Source organism: Haliotis rubra, unplaced genomic scaffold, assembly GCF_003918875.1.
Source record: "Haliotis rubra isolate DU_JTF1 unplaced genomic scaffold, ASM391887v1 Scf397, whole genome shotgun sequence".
NCBI classification, from domain to species: domain Eukaryota; kingdom Metazoa; phylum Mollusca; class Gastropoda; order Lepetellida; family Haliotidae; genus Haliotis; species Haliotis rubra.
In genome coordinates, this window is record NW_025767076.1 from 190,692 (window position 1) to 201,782 (window position 11,091).

The window sequence follows — 11,091 nt, forward strand, 5'->3', positions numbered from 1 at the left end:
ATATAGATCCACTAACCTGCTAGTGTCACCCTGTAGAGTAGTCCCTAATGTTGTTGCCTGTATATAGATCCGCTAACCTGCTAGTGTCACCCTGTAGACTAGTCCCTAATGTTGTTGCCTTTATATAGATCCACTAACCTGCTAGTGTCACCCTGTAGACTAGTCCCTAATGTTGTTCCCTGTATATAGATCCACTAACCTGCTAGTGTCACCCTGTAGACTAGTCCCTAATGTTGTTGCCTGTATATAGATCCACTGACCTGTTAGTGTGACCCTGTAGAATAGTCCCTAATGTTGTTGCCTGTATATAGATCCACTGACCTGCTAGTGTCACCCTGTAGACTAGTCCCTAATGTTGTTCCCTGTATATAGATCCACTGACCTGCTCGTGTCACCCTGTAGACTAGTCCCTAATGTTGTTCCCTGTATATAGATCCACTGACCTGCTAGTGTCACCCTGTAGACTAGTCCCTAATGTTCTTGCCTGTATATAGATCCACTGACCTGCTAGTGTCACCCTGTAGACTAGTCCCTAATGTTGTTGCCTGTATATAGATCCACTAACCTGCTAGTGTCACCCTGTAGACTAGTCCCTAATGTTGTTGCCTGTATATAGATCCACTAACCTGCTCGTGTCACCCTGTAGACTAGTCCCTAATGTTGTTGCCTGTATATAGATCCACTAACCTGCTAGTGTCACCCTGTAGACTAGTCCCTAATGTTGTTGCCTGTATATAGATCCACTAACCTGCTAGTGTCACCCTGTAGACTAGTCCCTAATGTTGTTGCCTGTATATAGATCCACTAACCTGCTAGTGTCACCCTGTAGACTAGTCCCTAATGTTGTTGCCTGTATATAGATCCACTAACTTGCTAGTGTCACCCTGTAGACTAGTCCCTAATGTTGTTGCCTGTATATAGATCCACTAACCTGCTAGTGTCACCCTGTAGACTAGTCCCTAATGTTGTTGCCTGTATATAGATCCACTAACCTGCTAGTGTCACCCTGTAGACTAGTCCCTAATGTTGTTGCCTGTATATAGATCCACTAACCTGCTAGTGTCACCCTGTAGACTAGTCCCTAATGTTGTTGCCTGTATATAGATCCACTAACCTGCTAGTGTCACCCTGTAGACTAGTCCCTAATGTTGTTGCCTGTATATAGATCCACTAACCTGCTAGTGTCACCCTGTAGACTAGTCCCTAATGTTGTTGCCTGTATATAGATCCACTAACTTGCTAGTGTCACCCTGTAGACTAGTCCCTAATGTTGTTGCCTGTATATAGATCCACTAACCTGCTAGTGTCACCCTGTAGACTAGTCCCTAATGTTGTTGCCTGTATATAGATCCACTAACCTGCTAGTGTCACCCTGTAGACTAGTCCCTAATGTTGTTGCCTGTATATAGATCCACTGACCTGCTAGTGTCACCCTGTAGACTAGTCCCTAATGTTGTTGCCTGTATATAGATCCACTAACCTGCTAGTGTCACCCTGTAGACTAGTCCCTAATGTTGTTGCCTGTATATAGATCCACTAACCTGCTAGTGTCACCCTGTAGACTAGTCCCTAATGTTGTTGCCTGTATATAGATCCACTGACCTGCTAGTGTCACCCTGTAGACTAGTCCCTAATGTTGTTGCCTGTATATAGATCCACTAACCTGCTAGTGTCACCCTGTAGAGTAGTCCCTAATGTTGTTGCCTGTATATAGATCCGCTAACCTGCTAGTGTCACCCTGTAGACTAGTCCCTAATGTTGTTGCCTTATATAGATCCACTAACCTGCTAGTGTCACCCTGTAGACTAGTCCCTAATGTTGTTCCCTGTATATAGATCCACTAACCTGCTAGTGTCACCCTGTAGACTAGTCCCTAATGTTGTTGCCTGTATATAGATCCACTGACCTGTTAGTGTGACCCTGTAGAATAGTCCCTAATGTTGTTGCCTGTATATAGATCCACTGACCTGCTAGTGTCACCCTGTAGACTAGTCCCTAATGTTGTTCCCTGTATATAGATCCACTGACCTGCTCGTGTCACCCTGTAGACTAGTCCCTAATGTTGTTCCCTGTATATAGATCCACTGACCTGCTAGTGTCACCCTGTAGACTAGTCCCTAATGTTCTTGCCTGTATATAGATCCACTGACCTGCTAGTGTCACCCTGTAGACTAGTCCCTAATGTTGTTGCCTGTATATAGATCCACTAACCTGCTAGTGTCACCCTGTAGACTAGTCCCTAATGTTGTTGCCTGTATATAGATCCACTAACCTGCTAGTGTCACCCTGTAGACTAGTCCCTAATGTTGTTGCCTGTATATAGATCCACTAACTTGCTAGTGTCACCCTGTAGACTAGTCCCTAATGTTGTTGCCTGTATATAGATCCACTAACCTGCTAGTGTCACCCTGTAGACTAGTCCCTAATGTTGTTGCCTGTATATAGATCCACTAACCTGCTAGTGTCACCCTGTAGACTAGTCCCTAATGTTGTTGCCTGTATATAGATCCACTGACCTGCTAGTGTCACCCTGTACACTAGTCCCTAATGTTGTTGCCTGTATATAGATCCACTAACCTGCTAGTGTCACCCTGTAGACTAGTCCCTAATGTTGTTGCCTGTATATAGATCCACTAACCTGCTAGTGTCACCCTGTAGACTAGTCCCTAATGTTGTTGCCTGTATATAGATCCACTGACCTGCTAGTGTCACCCTGTAGACTAGTCCCTAATGTTGTTGCCTGTATATAGATCCACTAACCTGCTAGTGTCACCCTGTAGAGTAGTCCCTAATGTTGTTGCCTGTATATAGATCCGCTAACCTGCTAGTGTCACCCTGTAGACTAGTCCCTAATGTTGTTGCCTTTATATAGATCCACTAACCTGCTAGTGTCACCCTGTAGACTAGTCCCTAATGTTGTTCCCTGTATATAGATCCACTAACCTGCTAGTGTCACCCTGTAGACTAGTCCCTAATGTTGTTGCCTGTATATAGATCCAATGACCTGCTAGTGTCACCCTGTAGAATAGTCCCTAATGTTGTTGCCTGTATATAGATCCGCTAACCTGCTAGTGTCACCCTGTAGACTAGTCCCTAATGTTGTTGTCTGTATATAGATCCACTAACCTGCTAGTGTCACCCTGTAGACTAGTCCCTAATGTTGTTGCCTGTATATAGATCCACTAACCTGCTAGTGTCACCCTGTAGACTAGTCCCTAATGTTGTTGCCTGTATATAGATCCACTAACCTGCTAGTGTCACCCTGTAGACTAGTCCCTAATGTTGTTGCCTGTATATAGATCCACTAACCTGCTAGTGTCACCCTGTAGACTAGTCCCTAATGTTGTTGCCTGTATATAGATCCACTAACCTGCTAGTGTCACCCTGTAGACTAGTCCCTAATGTTGTTGCCTGTATATAGATCCACTAACCTGCTAGTGTCACCCTGTAGACTAGTCCCTAATGTTGTTGCCTGTATATAGATCCACTAACCTGCTAGTGTCACCCTGTAGACTAGTCCCTAATGTTGTTGCCTGTATATAGATCCACTAACCTGCTAGTGTCACCCTGTAGACTAGTCCCTAATGTTGTTGCCTGTATATAGATCCACTGACCTGCTAGTGTCACCCTGTAGACTAGTCCCTAATGTTGTTGCCTGTATATAGATCCACTAACCTGCTAGTGTCACCCTGTAGAGTAGTCCCTAATGTTGTTGCCTGTATATAGATCCGCTAACCTGCTAGTGTCACCCTGTAGACTAGTCCCTAATGTTGTTGCCTGTATATAGATCCACTGACCTGCTAGTGTCACCCTGTAGACTAGTCCCTAATGTTGTTGCCTGTATATAGATCCACTAACCTGCTAGTGTCACCCTGTAGACTAGTCCCTAATGTTGTTGCCTGTATATAGATCCACTGACCTGCTAGTGTCACCCTGTAGACTAGTCCCTAATGTTGTTGCCTGTATATAGATCCACTAACCTGCTAGTGTCACCCTGTAGAGTAGTCCCTAATGTTGTTGCCTGTATATAGATCCGCTAACCTGCTAGTGTCACCCTGTAGACTAGTCCCTAATGTTGTTGCCTGTATATAGATCCACTGACCTGCTAGTGTCACCCTGTAGACTAGTCCCTAATGTTGTTGCCTGTATATAGATCCACTAACCTGCTAGTGTCACCCTGCGTAATGTGTCGTTCTGGGTAAGGATCTGACTTAGAGCCTCAGCAACCGCTGTCCCCAGCCGATTGTCAGATAGGTCCTGCAAGTACAACATGTACATCAACCAAGTCACATATTACTGTATTTCCTCTAATAAGCGCCAAGACTTCCAGACCCAGCGCTTCTTAGAGGCTTCTTATTGCTCTTACTGGGTGTACCGTAATTAATTGAGAGTTACGTCAAAGTTAGGGACCATTCCTTAATTAATCTTTTATTGGATCAAGGGAGAAAGAATACAGGCATAAAAAAGCCGCTTATTTCTTAAACTGCTGCTTTTCCCTAGCGCTTATTGGAGGCCCAGCGCTTATACGAGGTACTACATATTTTAATGTTACAATACAATACAATACATTGTGAGAGTTGTTTAACATACACTTTAAACAGAGTTACACAAGATACAAACCAGTACTGGAGTTGTCTCCCTTATAGCACATATTACACTTAATGCAAGCTTACATTGAAAGACAAAACATATGACATGAGTTCCCTACTTACAAAATCAACAAACAAATTTTGTTATTTAAATGCTTATGAATCAATTTCAGTTTCATTAGCATCAATTTCTCCTTGTTGGAGAAATACATGTTGATGTCTCCCATACACGCAACATTTATCCATGACTCACCCATCCCTCATATAATGAATGAACAGTATCTAAACAATGTTCACATTATTAAATGTTTGTATTTGAAAATAGAACAGTGTAAGTTTTTATGGCTCACCCATGTTGGTATTCCCCCTCTTTCCCTGTGTTATATTTTCTTGATATCCCCCACATGACCAGTGTCTAAAGGTACAAATATCTCCAGCTGGCAGCTTTATGATGATATCCCCCACATGACCAGTCTCTAAAGGCACAAATATCTCCAGCTGGCAGCTTTATGATGATATCCCCCACATGACCAGTGTCTAAAGGTACAAATATCTCCAGCTGGCAGCTTTATGATGATATCCCCACATGACCAGTGTCTAAAGGTACAAATATCTCCAGCTGGCAGCTTTATGATATCCCCACATGATATCTCCCTGGCACTTTATGACCCCAGTGACCAGTCTCTAAAGGTACAAATATCTCCAGCTGGCAGCTTTATGATGATATCCCCACATGACCAGTGTCTAAAGGTACAAATATCTCCAGCTGGCAGCTTTATGATGATATCCCCCACATGACCAGTCTCTAAAGGTACAAATATCTCCAGCTGGCAGCTTTATGATGATATCCCCCACATGACCAGTGTCTAAAGGTACAAATATCTCCAGCTGGCAGCTTTATGATGATATCCCCACAGCATGACCAGTCTCTAAAGGTACAAATATCTCCAGCTGGCAGCTTTATGATGATATCCCCACATGACCAGTCTCTAAAGGTACAAATATCTCCAGCTGGCAGCTTTATCTCCATGATGATATCCCCACATGACCAGTCTCTAAAGGTACAAATATCTCCAGCTGGCAGCTTTATGATGATATCCCCCACATGACCAGTGTCTAAAGGTACAAATATCTCCAGCTGGCAGCTTTATGATGATATCCCCCACATGACCAGTCTCTAAAGGTACAAATATCTCCAGCTGGCAGCTTTATGATGATATCCCCCACATGACCAGTCTCTAAAGGTACAAATATCTCCAGCTGGCAGCTGGCATATCCCCACATGCTCTCTATGATGATATCCCCACATGACCAGTCTCTAAAGGTACAAATATCTCCAGCTGGCAGCTTTATGATGATATCCCCACATGACCAGTCTCTAAAGGTACAAATATCTCCAGCTGGCAGCTGATGATATCCCCATGATATCCCCACATGACCCCAGTGTCTAAAGGTACAAATATCTCCAGCTGGCAGCTTTATGATGATATCCCCCATATGACCAGTCTCTAAAGGTACAAATATCTCCAGCTGGCAGCTTTATGATGATATCCCCCACATGACCAGTGTCTAAAGGTACAAATATCTCCAGCTGGCAGCTTTATGATGATATCCCCCACATGACCAGTGTCTAAAGGTACAAATATCTCCAGCTGGCAGCTTTATGATGATATCCCCCATATGACCAGTCTCTAAAGGTACAAATATCTCCAGCTGGCAGCTTTATGATGATATCCCCCACATGACCAGTGTCTAAAGGCACAAATATCTCCAGCTGGCAGCTTTATGATGATATCCCCCACATGACCAGTGTCTAAAGGTACAAATATCTCCAGCTGGCAGCTTTATGATGATACTTACAATCTCTGTAATGAAGCAGTTCTCTTTGAGCATGTCACAGATTGCATATCCTCCTGTGGACCCCAGCCAGTTGTCTCGCAGGTTTAGGTTGAGGACGGTGGTGTTCGACTGGAGGACAGACAACTTACACAGTGTATCTAAACCAACCATTACTGTGTGTATCATTACAATGGCAGGAGCCTTTGTTGCAAATAACTTTTCAACCACTCTTAGTAAGTGGTGTGTAAGTGAAGGAATTAGGGAATGTGTGAAGGCTATTTAAAGCACTGTCAGCAAAATTTCAGCTATATCCCAAAGGCAGGTAGGTAACCAAGTCTGAACTGGTCAAGGCAGTGACGCTATTCTTATTCAATTCGAGGTTGAGGTCTGATGACTGGCCCAACAGCACGAGCAGCTGACCCCAGCATCTGGTCACGACACCACTAAGCTTATGAGCCATTCCTCTTTCATTGGCTTTCACCACAAAAAGGGACAAAAGGACCTATTCTATCATCTCATTAAAATTGAGTTATTTGCTCTGAATCGATGTATGTAGGTGCCACAAAAGACATAAAAAATATTCACAACACAGATATTATTCTCCATCCAGAACCTCCAGCCTACATGTATTTTTGCTACTCAGAATGTTTTGTTTACTCCTACCAATTATACTGCGGACTCCATGCTGATGGTGGATTAGAGAGTTTACTTGATGATACCAGTGATCTGGACAGGGAGAAGAGAGGAAGTAAATGGTGACAATGTCATAGGACTGCACAAGACCACTTGTCTGTGTGAGCTCACCACTAGAGCCATGGCGATGGCCTTCATCCCCTGGGCGCCGAGACCGTGGTGCTTCATCACCAGTTCCTTCTCCTGCATGTGTCGCAGGAAGTACGAGGCTGGGATGATGCCAAGCCGCTTGCAACACTCGATGTATGCCGTTTTACCTGTGTGGTCATATGATGTGGAGGATTCTGGGAAATAAAAGTCAATAAAACAGATATGATTGAATGTTATTGTACTCCAGTATGTGCATTATTGCATCCATATCAAAGCATTATTGCTGGTAAATCACTGCATTATTGCATCCATATCAAAGCATTTTTGCTGGTAAATCACTGCATTATTGCAGATCTATATCAAAGCATTACTACTGGTAAATCACTGCATTATTGCAGATCTATATCAAAGCATTATTGCTGGTTAATCACGGCATTATTGCATCTATATCAAAGCATTATTGCTAGTAAATCACGGCATTATTGCAGATCTATATTAAAGTATTATTGCTGGTAAATCACTGCACTATTGCAGATCTATATCAAAGCATTACTGCTGCAAAATCACTGCATTATTGCATCTATATCAAAGCATTATTGCTGGTAAATCACTGCATTATCGCAGATCTATATCAAAGCATTACTGTTGGTAAATCACTGCATTATTGCAGATCTATATCAAAGCATTACTGCTGGTAAATCACAGCATTATTGCAGATCTATATCAAAGCATTATTGCTGGTAAATCACGGCATTATTGCAGATCTATATCAAAGCATTTTTGTTGATAAATCACGGCATTATTGCATCTATATCAAAGCATTATTGTTTGTAAATCACGACATTATTGCAGATCTTTATCAAAGCATTATTGCTGGTAAATCACTGCATTATTACATCTATATCAAAGCATTATTGCTGGTAAAAAACGGCATCATTGCATCTATATCACTGCATTATTGCAGCCTTATTACTGAATTATTTTATTTACAGCAATATCGAATCTAAACAAGACAAATTCGTGGTTCTTGGTATAAACAATATGAAATTATGTGACAATTTTAAGCAGCTTCATGATGTTGTGCATCCTGTCCTTATAGAAATACTCTGTTTCTGAAAGCAACCTGGTGGCTGTATGAATGTCCTACCTTCTCCTTCAAGGTCTGTGTCCCATGCCTTGTCATCATGGATGTCAACTGTCCGAAGCTCCATTTCCGAGTTAACATCACGGCCGTCTCCATCCTCCTCGCTCTCCGAACTGTGACCTCTGTCTTGGTTCCTGGAAGTCGCACTTCCCCTTCTTGACCGCCTGCTACTGGCACGGCTGATTGTCTGTAAAACAACACCTCACAGTGAATGGGCACATCAGACTGTCTGTGGAAAAGGCTGTTAAATGCACAATCAGCAAAATGTCAGCTATATCCCAATGGCCGGTATGTTTGGACATGGAAAAACAGTGCTTAACAGTGTGAGTAGCTAATTGTCTATGAAAGTGTTATCACCACAGTCTGCAGTTTCTGCACTATCATAGTGTAAAGAATCAAGTGTTATCACCACAGTCTGCACGGCTTCTGTACTATCATAGTGTATAAGAATCCAGTGTTATCACCACAGTCTGCAGTTTCTGCACTATCATAGTGTAAAGAATCAAGTGTTATCACCACAGTCTGCAGGGTTTCTGTACTATTACTGAAGCCTCTAAAGAAACAGGTGTTATCATTACAGTCTGCAGAGTTTCTGCACTATCATAGTGTAAAGAATCAAGTGTTATCACTGCAGTCTGCAGAGTTTCTGCACTATCATAGTGTAAAGAATCAAGTGTTATCACCACAGTCTGCTGAGTTTCTGCACTATCAAAGTGTAAAAAATCAAGTGTTATCACTGCAGTCTGCAGAGTTTCTGCACTATCATAGTGTAAAGAATCAAGTGTTATCACCACAGTCTGCAGAGTTTCTGCACTATCATAGTGTAAAGAATCAAGTGTTATCACCACAGTCTGCAGAGTTTCTGTACTATCATAGTGTAAAGAATCAAGTGTTATCACTGCAGTCTGCAGAGTTTCTGCATTATCATAGTGTAAAGAATCAAGTGTTATCACCACAGTCTGCAGAGTTTCTGCACTATCATAGTGTAAAGAATCAAGTGTTATCACCACAGTCTGCTGAGTTTCTGCACTATCAAAGTGTAAAAAATCAAGTGTTATCACTGCAGTGTGCTGAGTTTCTGCACTATCATAGTGTAAAGAATCAAGTGTTATCACTGCAGTCTGCAGAGTTTCTGCACTATCATAGTGTAAAAAATCAAGTGTTATCACTGCAGTCTGCAGAGTTTCTGCACTATCATAGTGTAAAGAATCAAGTGTTATCACCACAGTCTGCAGAGTTTCTGCACTATCATAGTGTAAAGAATCAAGTGTTATCACCACAGTCTGCAGAGTTTCTGCACTATCATAGTGTAAAGAATCAAGTGTTATCACCACAGTCTGCAGAGTCTCTGCACTATCATAGTGTAAAGAATCAAGTGTTATCACCACAGTCTGCAGGGTTTCTGCACTATCATAGTGTAAAGAATCAAGTGTTATCACCACAGTCTGCAGAGTTTCTGCACTATCATAGTGTAAAGAATCAAGTGTTATCACTGCAGTCTGCAGAGTTTCTGCACTATTATAGTGTAAAGAATCAAGTGTTATCACCACAGTCTGCAGAGTTTCTGCACTATCATAGTGTAAAGAATCAAGTGTTATCACCACAGTCTGCAGAGTTTCTGCACTATCATAGTGTAAAGAATCAAGTGTTATCACCACAGTCTGCAGAGTTTCTGCACTATCATAGTGTAAAGAATCAAGTGTTATCACCACAGTCTGCAGAGTCTCTGCACTATCATAGTGTAAAGAATCAAGTGTTATCACCACAGTCTGCAGGGTTTCTGCACTATCATAGTGTAAAGAATCAAGTGTTATCACCACAGTCTGCAGAGTTTCTGCACTATCATAGTGTAAAGAATCAAGTGTTATCACCACAGTCTGCAGAGTTTCTGCACTATCATAGTGTAAAGAATCAAGTGGTATTACTGCTGTCTGCAGAGTTTCTGCACTACACTGGGTTCTGTAAAGAGTGAGTGAGTATGATTTTAGGCCGCTTTCAGTATTATCCCAGCAATATCACAGCGGGGGACACCAGAAATGGGCGAAATCGAACCTGGGTCTTCAGTGTGATGAGCGGATGCTTTAACCACTACACTACCCCACCGCCCGGTTCTGTAAAGAATCAAGTGAAGTCCAGACACACCAGTAATTGATACAACATTCCAGTTGGGTACAATGGCCCGGTAAAGTTGTGAGAGTCAATAATGTAACGGCCACCCTTTGTGTTCAATGTTTATGTTGAATACTTAATGTAGTCAGTCCTCTATTACACAGCCAGACCTAACAGACAGGCAGATATGGAGAACCATTTCATGGGTGTCAACTGGTATTCTTAGCAACAAATATACTGTTATCAGGCACTGGTTTTAGATGCACAATATGTTTCATTGAAAGGAAGGGACAAATAAGTACAACAAACAATTATTTTCTTCTTGTGAAACCTTGGAGAAAAATCCATGTGTCAATATTTTTAGAAGAATAAACTTCAGATGCTCATCGTGTGATGAACTGGGCAATATCCACCATATCAGTAATAACTGGGAGCATGTCCACGGGGACATTATCATCAGCAAGTAATGATAGTAACTAACAAGCTTGACTTAGAAACCCCTCAAGGGTCTTACACCTGACAGGTGTAACTACAAAAACTATGAAAAGTAATTACATCTTAAAGTCCTGCATAGGTCGTTGATATATCTGAACATGTGCTTCATGACGTTATTTCACCTGTCACCTG

General features: G+C 42.1%; 1 protein-coding gene across 6 annotated transcripts in view; it reads right to left on the bottom strand.

The window, feature by feature from the left end:
- Positions 1-11,091, bottom strand: part of LOC124286970 (leucine-rich repeat-containing protein 74B-like) — a 72,042-nt gene that overhangs the window by 32,673 nt on the left and 28,278 nt on the right. For all 6 annotated transcript variants that reach the window (XM_046723428.1, XM_046723425.1, XM_046723426.1 and 3 more), the window contains 4 exons: positions 8,359-8,542; positions 7,233-7,405; positions 6,450-6,557; positions 4,164-4,257 (listed from right to left, as the gene is read on the bottom strand). In XM_046723428.1, coding sequence (XP_046579384.1) covers positions 4,164-4,257; positions 6,450-6,557; positions 7,233-7,405; positions 8,359-8,542 — 559 coding nt within the window. The remainder of the gene's footprint in view (positions 1-4,163; positions 4,258-6,449; positions 6,558-7,232; positions 7,406-8,358; positions 8,543-11,091) is intronic.